The sequence below is a fragment of the Triturus cristatus genome, chromosome 4_1 (assembly GCF_964204655.1).
Source record: "Triturus cristatus chromosome 4_1, aTriCri1.1, whole genome shotgun sequence".
NCBI classification, from domain to species: domain Eukaryota; kingdom Metazoa; phylum Chordata; class Amphibia; order Caudata; family Salamandridae; genus Triturus; species Triturus cristatus.
The window spans coordinates 44904154-44927469 of record NC_140585.1 but is presented as its reverse complement, the minus strand read 5'-3'; the positions used below and the strand labels follow the sequence as shown (position 1 = coordinate 44927469).

At 43.2% G+C, this 23316-nt stretch overlaps 1 protein-coding gene across 1 annotated transcript in view; it reads right to left on the bottom strand.

Annotated features, from left to right (window-relative positions):
- The window catches only part of LOC146839432 (transcobalamin-1-like), a 247152-nt gene that overhangs the window by 180078 nt on the left and 43758 nt on the right, over positions 1 to 23316 (bottom strand). Inside the window, exons 5-7 of the mRNA XM_085650798.1 lie at positions 21309 to 21446; positions 20985 to 21160; positions 5709 to 5895 (exon numbers count right to left, since the gene is read on the bottom strand). Of these exons, the coding sequence (XP_085506924.1) occupies positions 5709 to 5895; positions 20985 to 21160; positions 21309 to 21446 (501 nt within the window). The remainder of the gene's footprint in view (positions 1 to 5708; positions 5896 to 20984; positions 21161 to 21308; positions 21447 to 23316) is intronic.

The following is a 23316-nucleotide window of genomic DNA, read 5'->3' as shown; positions in this document are numbered from 1 at the left end:
TTGAATTTAAATTTAAAATACAAGAAACCATAGAATGGTCAGAGACATCAATGTTGCCAATCCTGGGGTTACTAACACAGTTGATCAGCTGTTTCGAAACTAATATATAATCGATCCTAGAATGAGAATTATGTGGGTTAGAAAAAAAAGTAAAACATTTTTCTGTAGGGAAGTGTAAACGCCAAATATCAACTAACTTAGTGGTTTGAAGAAATAATCTAAAAGCAAAATAAACCTTAGGGGGGTGGAATTTAGTACGAGATATTCTATCTAATAAAGGATCAGATATGACATTAAAATCACCTGCAACAATTAAAGGTACATTACCAATTTTTACAACCTCCGTTGAAAGAGTAGCCCAAAAAACAGGGTCATCTGCAGTAGGGCCATAAACATTTAATAAAAATAAGATAGAATCATGAACTTTAACCTTAACAATTAAATATCTCCCATCCGTATCTGTAATTTTGCTCAAAACTTGGCAATGTGCTTTTTTCGCACATAATATAGCTACACCATTTTTCTTGCCATTAGCAGGAGAAGAAACAATATTATCAACCCATTTTTTCTTCATATAGTTTAAAATTTTATCATCTATATGAGTTTCTTGTAAAAAACAAAAATCAGCTTTGCAACTACCCAAATAATCCCAAATTTTTGTACGTTTCACAGGATGGCGTAAACCTTTAACATTCAGTGACACTACTTTAATATTAGCCATGACAAAATAAAAAGAGAGAAGGGTTAGAAAGAAGAAGGTCAGAAAAAGACACAAATGTTAAGAAGAAAGTAGCTCCAAAACACAAAAAAGGGAATGGAAGAAATAAAACATAGCAAAAAAGACAAACAAAACACATAAATATGAAGATTGGGACGCACACACGCTCTACAAGCATGGCCAGAAACCGCTGGAGCCCAGAATATTATGAGTTATATAAATCTGTCAAAGAAGATCATACATGAAAGAATCAAGTGGTAGGACCCTGAGTGTCCATAGTTTGCTGTACTTGCTGATCCAGAAATTGTCGTAGATCTTCAGGACGCTGAAAGGATTTTGAAAAATTATCTTTCCAAATGCGCATAGTTGAAGGGTCAAAAAGGCCATATTGGTATCCAAGGCTTCTCAATCGTGGGCGAAGATCAGTAAATCCCTTACGTGTTGCAACAGTTTCCTTGGCAAAATCTTGATGAATAAAGATTTTGTGACCATTGACCAACAATGAAGGAATTTCTCTAGCTGCTTTTCTGATCAGAACCAAATGATGGTGACGGAGAACTTTAAATATCATTTGTCTAGGCTTGCTATGTTGAGGATTGCGACGTGAAGGAATTCTATGAGCCTTATCGATTTCAAATTTTTCTGGAAATTTGACATTTAAAAGACCAGGAAGTAAGTTCTCTAAGTATAGTCGACAGTTAGATCCCTCAACCTCTTCTGGTAAATTAAATATGCGAAGGTTGTATTGTCTATTGCGATTTTCCATGCCCAAAAGTTGTGAGCACAGAGATGATATTTTCGCCACAAGTGGAGTAAAAGCGTCAACTTTAACTTTATTGTCTTGTATTTTAATTGAGTTGTCTGAGATTTTCATCGACATACTCGCCATTTCCTTTCGTACATTGTTTCTGTATTAGCACGAAGAGCCTGAATTTCCTCCAAAATTAAAGAAAGCGAGGGTTCAGATGACTCCACCACCTTTGATTTTATTGGGGGCGGGGAAATCTGCTGTTTTCTTTTATTTTTTATTTTTATTATCCATTTTTGAGAAAAAATAATAAAATTTGAATAAAAATGAATAGATTATGAGTAAAAAAAGCGAAAAGAAGCAAAGCAATCCTCCAAAATACTGGTGCAGCAGCTAAACTGGACTAGGGGTGTGGCTAGGCCCAAGCCAGGCCCTTTCCTGAAGTATGCTCCGCCCCCCTGACAGACTAACCAGGCAGTCCCTTAATGCAGAGCTCGGAGCAGGAACCAGGGAGCCAGAAACACGACTTCCCACGATGAAAACGGCCTGAAACTGCTTCACAATGCTGGTAAGCCTATAATGTTAGCAGCGACCTCCTTTAAAACAAAATTCTGACAGACATTCGTCGTTTTATGTGGAAAAACGGGCGAAAACGCGGAGGAGCTCACCGGGTGGCGGCCATCTTGATTCGCGCGCTCGCGCGTCCTCCTCGCCCGCTAACTCAAGGCACTTCAAAACTCATCAGTGTACCATGGCTTTAGGCTTTTCTTAGCAGCACAGGATTTCTTGCCAAGTAGGAGGTCTGAGACAGCTAGCCCCAAAGCACGCTACTCATTTTGTATTATGTGTCCAGTCCTTCCCTTCTCCCTCTCTGCCTGAGGTCCTTAGACACAAGGGTAACCCTTGCTTGAGCAGAGGAGGGGGTTGTGGCCCTTAGGGAGCCTCTCGTACTTCTGCAGGAATCCAGACACATGAGATGGTCAGGCATAGAGAGACCAACAGATAACAAGCAGAACCAGTTGAATGTTGGATGAAACCAATAGAGAACTTGTGAGAACAGTAGAGGAGTAAGATCACCAGAGTGCATGTGAAACCAGCAGAGCACAGGTAAGGACAGTAATTCTCAGGTACAACCAGTTCAGTTCAGGTGAGCCAGCTGAGCACAAGAGAGGGCAGAAAGCACAGAACACAAGTGAGATGAGCAGAGCACGGCTACAACTATCAGAACACATGTCAGACCTACAGAGCATAAGTAAGACTAGCAGAACACAGATGATATCAGCACATCTCAGGTGAGAGCAACACAGCACAGGTAAAATCAACAAAGCCCTGGTGAGCCCATCAGAGCACAAGTAAGATCTACAGAGCACATATGTTATCAGCAGACACAGATAAGAGCAGCAAATCACACATGAAAGCAGGCGACAACTAAGATCAGTCGATCTCCAGTGCAACCAGCTCAGTACAGGTGAGACTAGCAGAGCACATACCAGACCCATGAAGCAGATCAGACCAGAGAGCACCTGTGAGACCAGCTTATTGCAGGTGACACCCACGGACCACAGTGAGGCAGAACGAGCAAACGTGCGACCAGAAGAACACAAGTTAGACCAACAGAGCACCGGTGCGTCCAGCAGAGCACAGCTGAGTTGAGAAGAGCATAGGAGAGGCCAGCAGACTATAGATGAGACGACCAGTGCACAAGAAAGACTAGTATGGCAGAGGTGTGATCGGTAGACTCAAGAGGTGTGACCAGCAGAGGACAAGTGAGGCCAGCAGAGCATAGGCAAAGCCAGCCGAGCACAGGTGAGTTCAGCACCTCCCAGGTGACATCAACAGAGTATATGTGAGACCATCAGGGCACAGGTGTGATAGGCACAAATAGTGAAAGCAACTGAGCAGAAGTTAGACCAGCAAAACACAGGACAGATCAGTAGATTTTGGGTCCCACCAGCTCAGTACCGGGTGACACTATCAGAGATTAAGTGAAACTAGCAGAGATGAGATAAACATATCATAGGTGACATCTGCACAGTTGAGATCAGTAAAGTCCTGTTAGGCCAGCAGATCTCAAGATAAACTAACAAAGCACAAGTGATGGAAGTAGGGCCCAGGTGCGATCACCAGTATGGGGCGGTCCCATATATGACTAGGACAACACAAGTGAAGGTAGCAGAGTAAATGTGAGGGCAGCCTAGCACAGGTTAAGCCAGCAGAGGTCAGGTGAAGCCAGCAGAGCACATGTCAAACCAATAGAGCAGACCAGCACAGCACCTGTGGGACCTGCAAAGTGTAGGTGACACATTCAGAGGACAAGTGAGGCCAGAATGGCGAAGGTGGGATCAGCAGATCTAAGGTGCTACCTGGTATTACCAGAAATCAACAGGTTCGACCAACAGGGCATTAGTGCGTCCAGCAGAGCACAGGTGAGTGTAAAAGAGCATAGGTGAGACCTGCAGAGGTCAGGTGAGGACAGAAGAGCACAGGTGGGTGTAAAAGAGCATTTGTGAGACCTGCAGATGTCAGGTGAGGACTGAAAAGCCCAGGTGAGTGTAAAAGAGCATAAGTGAGACCTGCAGATGTCAGTTGAGGACAGAAGAGCACAGGTGAGTGTTAAAGAGCATAGGTGAGGCCTGCAGACGTCAGGTGAGGACAGAAGAGCACAGGTGGGTGTAAAAGAGCATAGGTGAGACCTGCAGACGTCAGGTGAGGACAGAAGAGCACATGTGATTTTAGAAAAGCATAGGTGAGACCTGCAGAGATCAGGTGAGGACAGAAGAGCACAGGTAAGTGTGAAAGAGCATAGGTGAGGCCTGCAGACGTCAGGCGAGGACAGAAGAGCACAGGTGGGTATAAAAGAGCGTAGGTGAGACCTGCAGAGGTCAGGTGAGGACAGAAGTGCATATGTGAGTTTAGAAGAGCATAGGTGAGACCTGCAGAGGTCAGGTGAGGACAGAAGAGCACAGGTGGGTGTAAAAGAGCATTTGTGAGACCTGCAGATGTCAGGTGAGGACTGAAAAGCCCAGGTGAGTGTAAAAGAGCATAAGTGAGACCTGCAGATGTCAGTTGAGGACAGAAGAGCACAGGTGAGTGTTAAAGAGCATAGGTGAGGCCTGCAGACGTCAGGTGAGGACAGAAGAGCACAGGTGGGTGTAAAAGAGCATAGGTGAGACCTGCAGACGTCAGGTGAGGACAGAAGAGCACATGTGATTTTAGAAAAGCATAGGTGAGACCTGCAGAGATCAGGTGAGGACAGAAGAGCACAGGTAAGTGTGAAAGAGCATAGGTGAGGCCTGCAGACGTCAGGTGAGGACAGAAGAGCACAGGTGGGTATAAAAGAGCGTAGGTGAGACCTGCAGAGGTCAGGTGAGGACAGAAGTGCATATGTGAGTTTAGAAGAGCGTAGGTGAGACCTGCAGAGGTCAGGTGAGGACAGAAGTGCATATGTGAGTTTAGAAGAGCATATGTGAGACCTGCAAAGAAAAAGGGAGACTGGTAAGGCAGAGGTTTGATCGATAGATGATACAGGTGTGACCAGCAGAGCAGATTTAACACCAGCAAGTCCAGCAGCGGAAGACCACCAGCTTACAGGTAAGGCCAGCAGGGCACATGTGAGGCCAGCAGAGCATAGATAACATCAGCAGTGCTCATGTTAGGACAGTCGAGTACAAAGGAGGCCAGTGAGAAAAGGTGCAACCAGCATGAGCAATCAGCAGAGTCCGGGTGTGACGAGAAGAGCATAAGCGAGGCCAGAAGAACAAAGGTGTGACCAGCCGAGGGCAAGTATGACCATCGGAGCTCTGTGATGCCACCAGAGCACAGGTCAAAACACCAAAGCTCAGATGGCCAAGTGGGAACTGGATAGCACGTGCAAGACCAGAAAAGCACAAATGGCAACCGCAAAGTTCAGATGCGAACAGAATAGCTTAGGTGTGACAAGCAGAGCTAGGGAAGACAACAATGTCAAAAATTAGGCCAGCGGTTCAAATCCTATTGAGCCAGATCATCCATTTTCAGAAGGTGAACACTTCACAAGAGAGACCAGAACTCTACAAATCAGGCCAACTGTTTATAAGTGAAAGAGCTTCTCACAAGTGAGCGGTTTGTGGTGGGAGCGGAAAGCAGCACTACCACAAACTGCGACTGCCTGCAGTAGCCTTAAAATAACCCTGACCTTAAAGCACCTTTGTCACACCCCACCAGTTGAAAACACTGCCCGTCTGGAGTGTGCCATCTGCTCACCTTTATCTGTGGAGCATTTGAGTCCTTTGGCATTCAGGTATGTCCGGCCCTCCAGGGAGGGGGTGATCTGGGAAGCAGACATTGGATTATTGAACTTGCCCTCCTGGATCGCTTTCAAGACAGCTGCCAGAGTCTTCTTGCTGTTCCACTTGGAGCTGCTGTAGTAATTCTTAGCTGCAAACAAGGCCTGTGTGGAGGGAATAGAAACTCAGATGAAGTAAAGAAACACTACTGTGACCCTGCGTCAGGCCCAACTTCCTCGTTTCATATTGTCATGTCATGGGAAGTCACATCATATCAAGTTGTGCCATGTCAGCTTGTTGTAATGTGTTATTTTATAGTATTTGTGGTTTTGTGGTGTAGGAAGGTGAAGTATTATGTGGTGATGCTGGTTCGGCTTCAGTATGCAATACTATCACAAACCCCAGAGATAGTCTTTGAATTCACACTAATAAATCCTTAGCTCAGTCCTGGTAGAGTGGCAAAGAGCAGTCAGGCTTTACCAGAGGAACATGTGTTAATCATTTCAGAGCACCAACATGGACGAGAAGTAGTTGACACGGCTGAAGAGAAATCCGACACCAATTTATAAAATAAAAGCAGATTTTTAGCTAAATTTAGACATCAATGCGAATTTGATCAGATACATACAAAGCGTAATTGATCAGATACATATGACCGGAGTTATGGATTTTGAAGCAATATGAAACTGGTACAAAATAATACAGGAAATGTTATCATTGCGGTCAATGGGAAAAAAACACTAGTGACAATCGATCACTTGCAGGTCGATTCGCATGGAACCCCTGCAAGGTAAAGGTGATGCGGATCTCAAGACCAAGCCACAACAGTCAGTTCAAGTTAACCTGGCCCATGGAGCCCAGAGTCAGAGTTGTCCTGTCTGTCCCTGGTGCTGAATGGGAGCTGCGGGAGAGCTGCTTTTACTGGTGAAATGGTGCTGCGGGAGAAGAGATGAAAAAACACAACAGGGCCGCTGCAGATGTTGGAGGCACGTGGGATGGAATCCCTTCTAGGTGCAGCATCTAATGCAGGGGTTAGTTGTAGGACTGGCAACAAACAAGCCTTGGCAGCGGTACATGGAGCAGATGGTTAATTTGACATCCTGTGATCCCAGGGAATGTGGTAGCTGCCTGAAACCTCGTGTAGAGCAGGACTACAGTTCCCACAATACACTAGACCATCTGAATTTTGGCAATCCCTTGGAGGGCCTGATGGCCTGTGATTCTTTAGATCCGGAGCGTTGTTTTACCTGTGGTTTGCAGGGGACTAGTGTCACTAGTCCTGGGGAGTCTGATGTTGCATCTGGCTCTTTCAAGTGTTCCTCTGTCTTGGGGAACTGACCTTTAGCCTAGGAAGAGTCTGATAGAGCAGTTCCAAGAGTGTTGCCTCAGTTGCAGCGTTTCCCTCTTTTGCTTTGTGTGAAGTCCTGTTATCGTCTTCTCGATCCCTTCTTTGTTATCTTTAATGCAGATTGGTCAGATCAGAGGTTCTGTGTCAGGGATGTCCCTTTAATACTAGATTTAGGGAAGTTAGGCTTGTGGTAGCGAGTAGCCAATGGGCTACTAGGCCGAGCGGCTAATCCACCGCTGAAGTGACCACAGCCGGTGGGTGTAGGTCACTCCCCTACCCAGAATCCTCTATTTTATCACTTTGAAAAATGGCAGAAATCTTCCTCAGCTGTGCAGATCAGGTAGTCTACCCTAGAGGTGTGGCTAGCCTCCTGGGTGTGTACGCCTTCTGACTACCTAATTTTCCCTCTAGTCTGGGTGCAAATGTGACTGGGAGCCTGAGGGCTGATCCTTCTGTGGGGAGGCAGTCTGGGTGTATTTCAGAGGCGGTGTAGCCTTTGAAGCTCACCACCTTGATATGCCACTTCACTAGTCACCCTGGGAGGGAGGAGGTGTGATCCGATCTTTGTTCCTGACTCCTGGGAGTGTTTACACTGCCTTGCAGGAGGTCAGACCCCTGTCTTGGTGGCAGCAAGTACGTGCTGCCAGCCAGAGCACAGGAAAGCTGGGGCAACCTCTAAGGTAGAAACACAAATGTAAACCCTTGAGCCTTCAAACATTACTAGCCCCACTGATAAAGGGACCACCACTTGGGAGCATTCCTTTCTTAGGGTGCTTCCCCTCATTCACCAACCATGGCATTCTTCATCATTGGGGAACCTCCTCGTATCGTGATACCTAGTCATGATATAGGCTACAACCCCCTCTCTGAGAGATAAGAGATCAGGAATGTATTTTGTACTAAGGGAGCTATATACTAGATTCCAAATAGTAGATCCCGGGGTGGAGAGGGCAGCAGAGCAAACAAAGAAAAATGTGAACAAAACTATCTACAGGGTTCTGTACAAAATCTTTAGTGGGGCGACTTTTTGTGTCATGGTATGCTTTTTGGTATGTTGTAGAGTTATATTGTATAGAATATCATACAGTTTGATATGTTGTAGTAAGACATTGGAGTATTAATTGAAGGGGATGAGAACCCACTTCAAACAACAATTGTGGTCCTTGTCAGATTGAACTAAAAAAATCTCTAACTAAACCTGTGCTCTCCCCTATAGCAGACTGCCACAGAGCAGTCAGGTTTTACAAAGGAGCAGTTTGTAATGTATTTATGCAGCACCCAAGCAGTAATAAAATAAAAACACAATGCAAGAAAAATCCCAAAACCTATTTATAAATATAAAGAATATTTTAATCAATATGATACCAAAATGACAAAAAAACAATAAGCCATGCAATGGATATGAATTAAAAATAGCACAAGAATGTGCAAAGCCTCAATCGTGGTTATCTGTTTGCGCAAGACTGGGTCAAAGTCATAAGTTAGGTCTGACCAGGATGGTTCGCCGGGAGGGTACAGGGACAAGGTTCGTCCCAGTAGAAAGTTTACCTTCTGACTTAGAAAGCTTTCTGGAAAAAAAGTGGTCATCAATGATGCATCAGCAGAGTACACGGTAATATGGATCAGAGCAGGGCTGGACAATGATGGGCTGCTGAAGCACGGGTGTTCCAGTGCGGGTGTGGACAAAGGCATGAAAGCTCCAAGCAGGCAAATTCTGAAGTCTGTGCCAAAGAAAGCCTCGACCTCGATTGCATGCAGCTTGGCATCAGTTTCAGTGAAGGGCTCTGCGTTCGGACTTAGCAACTTTTCCAGAAATGGTAACTGTTTCAGTGGGGCAAACCTGCAAGTTGAAGCCAACTGGTATCATTGGCTGTTACTTCGACATTGGCCCCAGTCTCTGTTGATTCTCCAAGGAGCAAGTTGGAAAAAATGTTTCTAAGTTTCAAATTCTTGCAGTTTGGGGACAGGATGAGTACACGCTAACCCCAGACAAGGGTCCAGGACCTGAAGAGCGCCATTTGGTGGTTACGTTTGACTCCAACAGAGGTCAACAGCAGGATTCAGGATGAGCCCAGTTGGAACTAATCAACTGGGCAGTTGCAGGAAGAAAGGCCTCTGGGAGCTTGTTGTCTCTCTGTAGCTCAAATAGGAGGTCAGCCAACTGACCCTTGGAATCACTTCTGGAATCGTGGGTTTAAGCCAAGCAGGCCAGCCTTTCGTCAGGTTCTTCAGTCAGCAAGACAGTCCTTCTGATTCTTTGCAGGTCCAGGAGTGTTCTGACAAGAGGTTCTGGGTAGGTCACTTTTGGTGCCCAGTGCCAGGCTGTGGGTGGGGACACTCCTTTGACTACCCCCTGCACTAGTTCTTGTCTTTTACTCTCCTCCCACTAGCTGTGACGCCAGCTCAGACAACGGGGAGGCAGACCAAGGTGTGAACTACATCTGGTATTGACAGGATAGGCCTTCTTTGAAGCTCAGGATGGAGCTGGGCACAGTCCCCAGGTCATCCTGTTGAGGGACAGAAGCCCCCCCCCCCACACACACCTAGAACTCTTTCTCCACTGTCTGGGAGCAATACACCAATACACATCTTACAACAGGAGAGCCATCAGGCGTCATGTGACAACTGGACTGTGGCAGGAAAGCCTTTTGATTGTAGGTAGGAAAAGGACAACTTTCTAAAAGTGTTTTCAAAATAGGAATATAAAATCGAACCTGACCATAAAGTTGTTATTTAAAGTTAGTATTAGAATAAGGACTTGGAATATTTTTCTAGCTACTCCCTAACTAAATTTAGAACTTACTAAATGTAATAGTATGACCCAGCCTTGCCACACAGAAAACAGCATGGGATGTTTTTCACAGCTAGGACATGTAGAACATCAAATACACATGTCCTACATTAACATACCGTCCACGTGTCCTATTGGCATGTAGGGCCTACTTTAGGGGGGAATTATAAGTATTAAGAATGAAGGCTAGGTCTGTTAAATGGTTGGTTTTGACAGGTTCAAACTGAAGTGTTAAACTGCACTCCTAGGCTGAAATGGACCGTCTAGAGAAATGTTTTACAGGGCTACTTTTGTGAGAGGCCCAATGAGTGCTGTAGCCCACAAGTAGCATTTAATATACAGTCCCTGGGCGTATGTGGTACCATATAGTATGGATTTACAAGTAAATGAAACATACCAATCAAGTGTATACCAGTTTCACCACATTTGAAAGGGAGAGCACAAGCACTTTACATGTGGTTAGTGGGGTAAAGGGCATAGGGTCATGCGGATAACAAAAAAGGGTTCAGACAAAAATCTGGGTCAATACTGTGCAAAAGATGTGCGTTTTCAACAGTTTCAGTATGTTATTGTATTTTATCACTATGGTACTGAACTTTATGTTTTCATGGAAATTAATTAATGCTGTTTTGTTGCATTATGTTATGATTCGAAATGTCATATTGTTACATTACAGCATTGAATGTTGTTAGAGCGCACCGTATTATTATGGCATGTGATATTGATCTGTTGAAATGACATGCTGTGTGGCTGCATATTGTATTGTTTTTTTATGCTATAGTGCCATGCTACAATATGTTCTTATATTTCAATACATGATGATATGAAAATGTTTTTTTTACTATGTTTGATGCTGTAGCATGAACTCTCTTTATAATGTCATCGTGTACTATGATATTGTCGGACACCCTTTTGGAGGACATAGAGAAAGAGTGGCTGCTGGGCCTCAGCCATGTGGGCGCGTCCTATCGTGACTTTGCAAATTAGGCCAAATACAGTTTCTTCAGTACTTGAAACTCAGTAGTAGCGTTGGCGAGTAGTCACAGGCTTTTCAGGGTGGCTAGATTTAGGGTACAATAGACTCCTTCTGTTATAGCATGATATGTTATTAGATCATTTTGTTCTGTATTGGTATATTGTATTATGGCATGAAGGCAAAAGTGTAACAACAAATCAGTTTTGCTAGTTTTGATTAATCAAATGTTAAACATTTCCAACATGCAGCATTTTTGCATATTTACATTGACATGATATATTATACCATTTTGTGTTATGTTCTAATCTGGAACAATGTGATCTTAGTTGCTTTTTGTGGAATATATATTTTTCAGTTGTAGTAAGCCAATTGATTAGTTGTATTTCATATTACATCTTTTCAGAAACTTCTTTTAAGAAGAAAGCTATGGGACATTAATAAAATAAGAGAAACTATTTACAACAAATTGAAATTCAAACCACAATACTACCCTTTCAAAGAACACCATGACTTCTTAAAGCCAAAATATTGTGAATACTTGCCATAGGTTTTGATTTGACCCAGTGCTCAGAATAGCAATCAGAAGAAATAACAGTGCAGTATATATTTACAGTGCTCTTGGTGTAAAGAGAGAAGGGAGGGTTTGGGAGGTAGGTGATGAGCGTGTGAAGGACAGTGAAAAGGTATTGTGACATATCTACATCAGTTGTACATGATATTGAACCTCTCCAGCCTAACATAGGAGAGTTGCTCCGAGGTATACACATAACTCTAATGAACATCCAATGTTAGACACATCTGTCATCAGAGCTTGTGGAGGAAGTGTGTGTGGTTACACCAAGAGCACTGTAAATATATACCTCGCTGTTATTTGCTTGAGCAACTGAGTTGCCAACAACCAATGCTTTGACTAAAAATTGCATTAGGTGTTTCTAATCCAGAAATAAAGTGGATTTACGCCTCAAAAGAATAGCGAGAGTGGTGAATGCTATATTATTTTTGTTTCTTTAAAAGAGTTGCTACCGCGACCACTTACTCATTTGTACTGCAATACTTACCCAGGTCAAGTAGTTCTTTGTGGGTTACCCCTTTGATACTGAACACTGTTCAGATTTGACAAAAAATAGCAAAAAAATTGCAGAAAAGAGACAAAGAATGTAAGGGGATGAAAAGAAAAAAAAATCAAATCTGACTTGCGTCACTTTTCGATGGACCAGAACAATGCATTTTAAAATGAGTGAGATGCTGTAATGGCATCCGCAAAAGAAAGGCAAAAATAAATTATAAATGAAAAAAGAGCGTCAAAAATCATGAAATTCAGAGACTTGGAAATTTGTATTAAAAAAAAAAATCTAACAGTGTTCTAAATATTCTAGATACCATGAAGTTGGCATTAATATTGATGGAAGAAATCATTACATTACAGAGACCTCCAGTTCTAATCATCTACAGTCTACCAATGTAAAAGAGGTATGGTACTTGTATTCAATATAAAATATATTCTGGAAATTCGGTAAATCTGAAAGACAAAATGCTTCCGACCTAAGCAACAGAACAGCAAAAAGCATTCATAATCCTATGAAAAGATAATTATAAATAAAAGGCAGTGCCTGATAATATAAGAAGATGTTCAAGTAAGACAACATTATATTGCAAGAATAGTGATTAATTAGTAGGCCAGAAGATACTTCTTCCTAGATTGTTGATCTCTGTAGCTTCATTTATTGAGAACAAGTATAGTTTATACGATTTTTTTTAAAGTGTATTAGTTTGCCTTGGCATGAATGAACTATATAATATGAACAAGGAAAAATCTACATTGTTCACAAAGTTATACTACATTTTATGGCAAATGTGAATAGTTCCTCAATGCATCAAGAAGAACATGCTTATGCTCATATCCATCTCATCGAGAACCCCAGAACAGATTTTATATAATTGTTAACCAAGATAATCTATGATTCACATGCTCTGTGAAACAAAAGACAAAAGGGTGTCATGGTTTTATGAAACGGAGGGGATGTTTCGAAAGTCTGATACTCTGCAAGAGGGTATGAAGGTGGAGTCATCATCAATATATTCAAGGCGTTTGATTCAGTCAGCGAGCATCATATAATGAAGAGCCTTGAAAGGAAAAAAGTTATGTCATGTATATGGATAAAAGGCCATTATACAGATTTAAAACATCTTTCAAAGGAGAGAATCTCAAAACAGGTCCTCGAAATAAATATAAAATATAAAATCTGTGGTCACATACTTGGCTAACATTTCCATGTATCCTCTACTCCCAGACCTTCATCACTTGATGGTATCGATCAAGTCACAACATTGTGGTTTTCTGATTTATTGTTGGGCACAATGACATGTCGAGTAGAGCATTGCAAGCGTGAAAATAATTGAAAAATTCATTTAGGCAACATAACTGAATTTGAATGTCACAAAGACATGTGGATTTTATGCCAGACAACATAAACAAAAGATTTTGGTAAATAATTGAAAGCTGTGCTGATATGTTGAGCTAAATATTGCATAGACAAAGTGAAAGGTAATGTGGATTGAGTTTTGAACCACGTATGAGTCACACCAAAACAACAAAAGAGATGGTTTACTAATGGAATGGCCTTGCAAACTTGGCACTTTGTCTCTCAAACCTACTCAAAAAGTGATCATAATGTGCCATGAATTGATTCTTCAACTTTCATTCAAGATGAAATGGCTTGATCACAGGCAAATACTCCTGATGAACTGGATCAAAATATTAGGAAATATGTATAGAATCATTTGCATCTTACTGCTTAATATTTTGATGCATTGCGAAATTCAGACAAGCCAAAGGCTAGCTTAGCCCTACCAAAGCGTTGTACTACTATCGGACTCAATAAAATAAATTGCCTCTTACAGTTGAGAGAAGCTCCAGTCCGGTACATATTTAATTCGTACCTGCAGGCAGGGCCCATAATCAGTGACAGAACTGACCCTGTTATCAAAGGGCAAAGCTTGAAACTGTTAAGAGATTTTCTAAAATACTCAATGCAACTTTTGGAATTTTATGGCTAGCGCAAAGATTTGTTTGAAAGAGGAAAACTATCCATGTGCACTGACATGAAATAAACTATCTTGAGTGCATTGTACAGTCCAAGTTCAGGCTTCTAGGTAAGTAAGCACATGGAACTGAAAGACAATCAGTTTATCGCAGACCTTATATTAAAGACTGTAGCACAAAAGTAATAGAAACCATCTCTAGGGAAATACACAATTTATTGGTAACTATCTATATACTGTAAAGATGTTTAGGAGACACTGCCTCGTGTATCAAGGCCATGTTCCATATTAAAAAAAAACGAAACATATCAAGATCCTTTACCTTCAAAGTGAGCAGAGAAAGCTTTCATCAGTATTTATCAAAGATGATACATCTACTGCAATTAGTATCTCAAACAGGTAAGAGATTTATATTAACTCTATTGAACTGGTCCATGAGAGTAAAGCCAACTATTACAGTGAACTGTTTCAAGAAATAAATACACTAACTATGACACAGTTACATTACATGGCTTTCTTTTCGGTTGTCGAGGCATGTAGGCAAAGTTTTATGATGAGGCTCTTATTGTCTTAGGTCTACAAATATGTTTTCCATTTAAGAAAAATGCATAATTGGACACTCTTAAAACATACCAAGGGGCCGATTCCGATCCGTGTAAAATATTACCCGTACGAATCGTATCCGGATTTTTTTACGTACGAATCGAACAAACTGGCAAGTACGATTCGTATGTAAAAAACTCGATACGAATCGCATTGGGAAAATTCCCCGACACGTCCCCGGGTCGGTAAAAGTGTCCGACACGTCCCCGGACAGTTTTACCTACGAATCGGGAAACCGTAGTCCGAACGCGCAAGTACGATCAGTCCCGTCCGTCCGAATGCACAACCGTATGGTAAAAACAGGGTACGGAGCGAACCTCTATAGCAACCATGTAACGTCCAAACATGTGCCCGCATACGCGCCGAACACCCCCCAGCCCCCCGCGGATGTACGCGCCAGACCCCCAGCCCCCCGCGGATGTACGCGCCGGACCCCCGTGGATGTACACGCTGGACCCCCACCCCCGTATGTACGGTGCGGACCCCCACCCACCCCCGTATGTACGGTGCAGACCCCCACCCGCGTATGTATGGTGCGGGCCCCCACCCCCGTATGTACGGGGCAGACCCCCACCCCCGTATGTACGGTGCGGACCCCCACCAGCATATGTACGGTGCGGACCCCCACCCCCGTATGTACGGTGCGGACCCCCACCCGCGTATGTACGGTGCGGACCCCCACCCCTGTATGTACGGTGCGGACCCCCACCCACCCCTGTATGTACGGCGCGGACCCCCACCCCCGTATGTATGGTGCGGACCTCCACCCACCCCCGTATGTACGGTGTGAATCCCCACCTGCGTATGTACGGTGCGGACCCCCACCCCCGTACATACGGGGGTGGGGGTCCGCGCCGTACATACAGGACTGGGGGTCCGGTGCGTATATCCGCGGGGGGGCTGGGGGTCCGGCACGTACATCCGCGGTGGGATGGGGGTCCTGTGCATACAAACGAGGGGCTGGGGGGGTGTTCGGCATGTACCGGGCCCCCTTTTCCTCACGCTTCGCGGCGTATTTGGCTTTTCCGGCACTTTTTGTGTGCCGTAAAAATATTGCCGTCCGGAGTGCTGTCGGTACGATTCGTACTTGCTGGTACGTAAAAGGCTGCCTAACTCCGTCCGCATGTCGCGTATGCGCTGTCCCGGATCATATTCGGATGTATTTTTGTGTCGGTCGGTGTTTTGTACGATTCGTACGGAAATGGTTTTCCGTACGAATCGTACTGGCATGTTTGTAGGTTTTACCGGGTACGAGTCGGACAGAGAAAACGCTCCGTCCGACGATTCGTACCCGGTTTCTCCAGGATCGGCCCCCAAGTGAACACAGGCAATCGACCTGCAGAGTAGCAATTGATAATTAATTGAAAAATGAATGCTGACAGTGAAATGCACATTAGAACCGGTATGCAAATCATTTGAGTTGTGTGTAGAATATATTAGACATAGTGAATATATTTTATTAATATGCATTGGGATACAGTCAAGTGTTAATTATTGATAGTGCTTATATTACTACAGATTGAAATTAGTATCTCTTAATGCACGTATATTCCTTAAAAAACTCTTACATAATGATAGTTACAAGATTCAGCTATGATAGTTAGGTTAGTATTATATTCATGCAGTGTTTTTAGGATAGAGCTGATATTTTAATTAGCAATTATAAATCTTCTTAGAAATAATAAATAATGAATATAAATAGTTTGCTAGGTAGATACTGGAAAATGTACTGTGCCTATCTCGTGTGCTATTCATGTGTTCAGTGAAGTCATCTTTCTCATAGTCATTCTACCAGAACAATCTCCACATATTGTTGGGCGCAAATTTGCAGAATTTCCACTGTATGCAGCAATAATGCTGCCAAGGACAACAGGAGGCAAATGTTTTGTCATTTAATGAGTGATGCACATTGATGGATGAATGTGTCTCAACGTCCATACCATTTAGCTCTTAAAAACAATCCCTTGGGAATGGATTTTACAGAATAAATAAAGAAGGAATACTCTGCTGAGCTTCACTACACCCTGGCACTGTGGAAAGAAATGAGAGGTGTACGATACGTAGGAGGCCCCCAAGCCACTCGTTTGATTTGCTATGATTGTTCTGTAGAATTTTGGATCACCAACCACAGCATCTTTGGGGTATGGAAGAAAAGGGAAAATGAACACACCAGACATCTAAAACAGCATGTTGTGAGGTGCAGTGAGGTGTAGCAGGAAGAAGAAAGCTTTTGGGGCTCTCCTAAATTTAATGAGTGAATGGATGTTTTTGAAAGGCATAGGAAGATTGTTTTAGAGCAGGGGACCAATCAGACGAAGAGAATGGTTTTCCAGTCTAGATTGTTTCAAGTAAGTAATGGAGAACAGAAGTCATTAACTGGATCTCTGACAGAATATCAATTCCAACAATATCGAGGGACATAAATATCGAGTCAAAAATATCCCTATACATAGAGTGCAAGTACAAAAATATTGTTTTACACTAATATCATTCAAAAACATACACAAATATATCGTATTTTAATATATACATAGCTTATGATTGGGTCACTCACTTTCTAACCATTATTCTGCAACCCGGACTGAAAGGCCAGGCTTACTGTGGCAGCTACTAGTTGTGACACACCAGTAGGCACAACACATGAAAAAGAACAGCCAGTCAGCATTACGCTGCAAGAAGTTAGATCGTCCAAAATAAGGCACCAGTCCATGACAAAATACCAGAAGACCTCTATCGTACTGAGATGGGCGTTAGAGGCACATACCTTACAGTTGTCTTTAATGGGATATTGAATTGTGCATCAATTACCCCGACTTGGATATGCTCAGAAATTGTTCCCCTGCACAAAAAAGGCCTTCCTTTGCTTCCGGCTAACTATAGGCCCCTAAGCCTGATTGACTGTTCACAAAAGATTTATTTATTATTTATTTATACATTTATATAGCGCCTGGTTACACCTACCGGTGTGTCCCCGCGCTTAAAGAGAGTTCAAAGAGAAGAGAGATGGGTTTCTGCACGCCTGACCGTTGAAAGGGATATCACGGAAAAATTATACCAGAGATGGATGAACAAACAGCCATGTTTTAAGTAGCTTACGAAACTTAATTTCGCATAGTTCTCTTCTTAAGTTAACAGGAAGACTGTTCCATAATTTTGCAGCTCGGTACCTGAATGAACGTTCGCCCATTCTGGCTCTAAAGATTCTTGGTATGATCACCAAGTCCTTATCTAATGATCTAAGGCAGCGCCCTGGTATGTATTTCGTGATTAACGGTTGCAGATACCTAGGACCTTTCTTTAGCAGAATTCTATGGCAATGACACATTGCCTTAAATACTACTCGCTTCTCCACCGGAAGCCAGTGGAGAGCTGTCAGTGATTTTTTTGCATTTGTTCTTCGTGGCAGCCCCAGCACCAGCCGAGCTGCTGCATTCTGTACTCTCTGCAGTCTGGCCATGTCCCTCTTGGTGGCTCCAAGATATAAAACATTTCCATAATCCAATTGCGAAGTTACCACAGAGTGAACAATGGTCTTCCTGGTATTAGATGGTAATAAGTCTAGTATTTTTTGCAAGGTTTTTATTGTGGCATAGCATTTTCCAGCTACCTTCCTGATTTGGCTTTCGAAAGTCAAAAGTCAAAAGATATTTAGTAGAATTCTGTTGGTAAAGTTCCAAGATTGGCTGGCATCTAAGAAAGTGCTCACTCCCACACAGGCCGGCTTCAGGGACAGTACAAGTACACCTGACCCGGTCTTTCGCCTTCAAATGCTATTTTGGAAGACAGGGATCTTGGTAACACGTAGGTTGTACATAGGTTTTGTAGACCTTCGGTCAGCATTCGACCTGGTCCCAAGAACGAAGCTCTGGCCAGTAATGGCCAACATGGGTGTTCCCAAAAGCCTACTAACTAATATTGTAAGACTCCATGAGCAGAACTATGCCCAGGCCAGGTGCGGTCAACAAAGTCACCAGATGGATAAGGCAGGGCTGCGTTCTAGCCCACACCCTCTTTCCAATTTATGTTAATGATTTGACTGATCAACTGAATGGGTGCGTCATTGATTTTCCACAACTTGCTGGACACAGGGTCCTTAAAATTATGTTTTCAGACGACCTTGGACAGCTTTGACACTTTTTGTTCCAAGAGGGGTCCAGAAATCAATGTCTCAAAGACAAAATACATGACTCTTGACCCCTTTCCTACAACGAGATCCAGTCTCAAGCTCAGAGGATCCCCACTGGAGCAGGCGCATACCTTTGAGTATCTAGGTCTAATGCTTAAGAGAAATTAGACTGGCGACATCACATCGATAGATGTAGACTAAAACAAACAACATTCCGGAGGCTGATAAAGGTTCAGAGCAGGTCAAAATTTTGCCTGTGTCAAGAGCACTACAAATTTACAACCAACAGCCCAAGGGAGCAGCCCTGTATGGGATGGAGCTCTGGGGGCACAAAGATGCAAAGGCCCTCACTATAGTTAAAAACAGATGTTTACGCCAACTGACAGGTCTTCCCGCCAGCACGCCTCTACTCCCTTTTAGGTTAGACATAGGCATTAGACAAATATCAGAAGGGACAGGACTGACGCCAATTTGTACTGGAGGAGACTTTGGATAACCCATAGGCTCAAATCTTACCTTGAGGGGCTAGAGGCTCCTTGGCTCTGTCAATATCCCGTGGATTAGGTACATCAGAGATACTTTGGGAAAGTTGGGTATAGGGTCCCTGTGGGAAGACCGTTGACAGCTGGGTCCATAAGCACGAACACCCTCAAATCTCTTTACGCTCAGTACACATTGGATCTAATGCACTCTCAAGTCACCTTTAGCCCACTATCTGATGCCTTCCTGGCAGTGAAACTCGAGTTTAAGAATGAAGAGTTCCTTGACCAGATAAACTTCCGGGAGCCAGAAAACTATATCTGCAGTTCCGTTGTGGAACTCTTCCTTTGCTCACCTTTACCTCGGGCTTGGCTCGCCAGGACGAGCAGGGTAGATGGGACTGTCCTGGCTGTGGTGCTAGCAAGGAATCTGTAGAGCATGTTGTATTCCTCTGTCCTCCTATGCTAAGAGGAGCAAAGAATGGATCCTCCCAGTATGTCGAACACTTGGGGAGAGAAAGCAGTAGAGGCCCTTCGTATCTTAAGATACGACACAAAACCATGTATTGTTTTCGGCGTATCTCGCTAGCTTTTGGTGATGGAGAGGACCAGGGGTTTGGTCCTTAAAGCAAACATGGGGCCTGTCACATTATTAACATGGGGGGCTTTTAATGATTTTGTTATCCCACCGCCATCCAAAATTTGTGACGCTACGGTTCAAGCCGCGTTTGCAAACATAGGGCCTGCTGTGAACTCTGGTTCCTTCCCACACGCTTTGGTTCTCTATGTATACACAGACTAAGATTGTTTTGTCTCACCCTTGTGATTTTTACATGGAGTCGGAAAAATGGTTGATGACACATATTGTATGATGTTGTTTCATATTGGTTTTATGTATTTATGGTGCGCCACAGAACTTTTTCATAACGTTTTATATGGATGAAATTATCTTCTGAACATTTATGGTTTGCAACCGAAATATAGTATTGCGTGTGTGGGATATCATGTGTGGCAGGGTTTTTTTATGAGAATATAGCATTCAACACAGGCCTGAATGCCTGGATTTAATATTAGAGAATGCCTATTTAGGGCTTCAAAAAGCAGACTTCTGGTTTGATAGGTATGCGAACAATTGGGTGCTCAGTCGCCATATTCTCATTTTTGTAAACTCCCTGTTTTTCTGACACCGTTCAAACATAAAGGCAGAGAAGGAAGTTGTTCGACCCCTCTGTGCACATGTAGCCGGGGCCGCAAGGAAACAGGATCTTGCAGACATCCATCTTGGAAGAAGAGGGCTTTTCATATGAACTGTTATCTATAATAATTATGGTCATGCTGATAAATGTGTTATACAGACGAGTGCTTCATGATGAATAACTCTATACCTGTGAAATATCAATCACTGTGTGTACATATTGATTCCTGGATAAGGCCTACTTTGTTATCACTGCAAATATAGGATTCTCTGGCAGGTTTGTCAAACTCGTCAAACTTCCCGTCCAACGGAGTCTTATGTACTAGACTAGAGGAAGAGAGAGAGACACCTGCCCATTCTCCATTTCTCCAAAAAGGGCACTTCTTATTGGGGATAAGGGGATCTACCAGGTGGTACCTCAAAAAGAGCTCTCCTGATCCGCTGCCTTGACGAGAGAAGATCCGGGCTTAGGACAAGATTCTTGAAGAGAGCTCTGAGTGGGTGAATGTGTAGGGCATTCCATTCTTAGAGTGCCTGTCCTGAGACAGGGTGTTGTGAGTTTCAATTATAGAAGTGCAGAAAAGAGTTGAAAAGGATATTGAGATGGTAGAACTGGGACATTCACAACAGTGGAGATGTGCATTGTCTAGGAGAGTGGAAGTAGGCGAACCAGCAGCATCTATCATGTCTCACCTGCATGGCTAGCCCGGTGCTGTAAATATTTCCAATCTCGCCGTTGCTCTGGTACTGATCTAGAATCTTCTGCACCAGCGATCGAATGGTCCGTGTGATGGCTTTCCTCCCTTCAGAGGTGAGGTCCCTTCTTTTAACCACACACGTCAGGCCCAAGACCTCAACAGCAGCTGTGTCTGTAATGAAGAGCAGACCCTTCTCAGGAACTGGATCAGTTAGTGCATCCATTGTCTGTACCTGAAGCATGGCTTGACTAACAGAAGCTTCTGATTCAGGCACTGGACAGGCTCCACCCCACAGCCACAGGAGACGAGCTGGACTCACCAACAGAAAAGCCATGAGCCAAATCAGCACTGCTGGTTTCCAGGTCAGCGGGCACCTCTATAGGAACATCTTGCAGGCAGAGCGCTATGATGTCCAGGCCAATCTGGTAGTAATTGGAGAGTGGCTGATGATTCACATCTGTGAGAGAAGGGGACAATGAGGGTACATAGGTGAATGCATGGCTCCAGGGAAGAAGGCATCCCTGACACAGGTAACTGGGAATCACGCTCAGTGACACTGGGACCAGCACAACATTTCTTGTTCTCGAAAATGATGGTGCAAGAATGGGGTGAGCATGTTAGAAGGTACTTCTGCTCCCGGCTCTTTTGCATTAGACACGTGTTTTAAACTAATTTAAGGGAGGTACTGTCAGGATGGGGAAATGGTTAGGAACCTATATGCATAAGTTATTAAGGGGGGCTCTGGCCAGGTAGGATATTTAAGGTTATTTTGGGGAAAAGACTTTGAAACAGTTGAGTGGTGAGATACTGATTTGATCAAATGTTGGCTCTCAGCACCTGGGAGTCCTCTACGAACTCATTACATTCTTTTTATCTTTGGAGAAAACAACTAATTCAGAGCTCTAGATTTTCGAAGAAACCTTCAACATATATTTAAATGAAAAGAACTGTAATTGAAATAATGAACTAACTAGTCTCACACATCATATTAAGGGGTAGAGTTAATAAAAAGTCATGCAACAGCAAAGGTGTGTGCATCATGCCTAGCATAGGGTTTGTACTGGAAGTCAATCTTTATAGTACAAAACACATTTTAAAACTTTTCCCACTTTGAATGTCTGCTGACAGTGCAGTACATGTGCAAAGTGGGAAAAGTAAAAAAAAAAAAGTATTCCAACTGCAAAGAGGCGTTGCTTTTTGGTACAAACCCCGAATGTGACAGGTATCCCGTCCACCATATTACAGTTGCCTTAGGATACAATGCACTTGTGATAAGTCACATGGGATCTCTGTCACATGGTGATGGATTAACCCAGCTACAAAACTCTAAATAAGGCCCCATAGTTTCCAAGTATGCTGACGAGCGCACACACGCACACACACACACACACACGCACATACACACAGTTAAGATATGTGATTTCAATAATAATCCAGAATTCTCTTGAAGTTCATCTTTTTAAAAGATTTTCATAGCAATCACCAATTGAATGGAGAAGAACCAAGGTAGTCACTACAAGTTTAATTTTACTAATAGTAAATTTACAACTATGGATCCTCTGCATTCGGAGCAGAGAACTGTGCACATAAATAGATAGGACAGGCCTACGTTGTGCTGCGGATCAGCAGACGGATGGTACTGCAGGGCAGGAATGAGTCGTACTGGTCGAGCGTCTTGTGGCAGCAGAACTATTGCCATAGAAGGAGGCCAGATATGGGGCTGGCTAGGATCACATATTCAAATCCTTGACTTTTTTTAGCATCTTCATCCTAGGATTTTTAGCCATGGTCCATTTAAATTAGACTAAAACACTTTAAATACTGATTACATGGGATTCTGCCCAATCAACGTTGAATACGGTTTGTTGTTTTGTACAGACACATCACATAAGGACTATGCTCCTCCGATACCTGAAAGGAATCATGGGTCACTATTGATATTTCATGACACAGATATATACATGTGACTACAGGATTGAGCCAATGAACCATTTCATGGGAAAGACAGGCATGCATTGGGTGCATAGCATAAGGACATATTTTTTATGACTCGCATGACACATGCAAACTACTGTTCACTTGGATGGGCACCATGCCGTGTTAGATTGGTCTTTGGAGATTCACAAATGTTACAACAACAATATTGGCAACTGTTTTTCTAAAAGACCATAAAAAAGCTGACACAATAAATGTGGAATTCACCAATGTCTATATGAGCCTGGGTTTCCACAGACAATCACCACTTATGACAATGCCAATGTGCACGGTATCACAGGTGCTATTCAACGTGTGCAAGTTACACACTGCAACTTGTATGCTATTTGTTA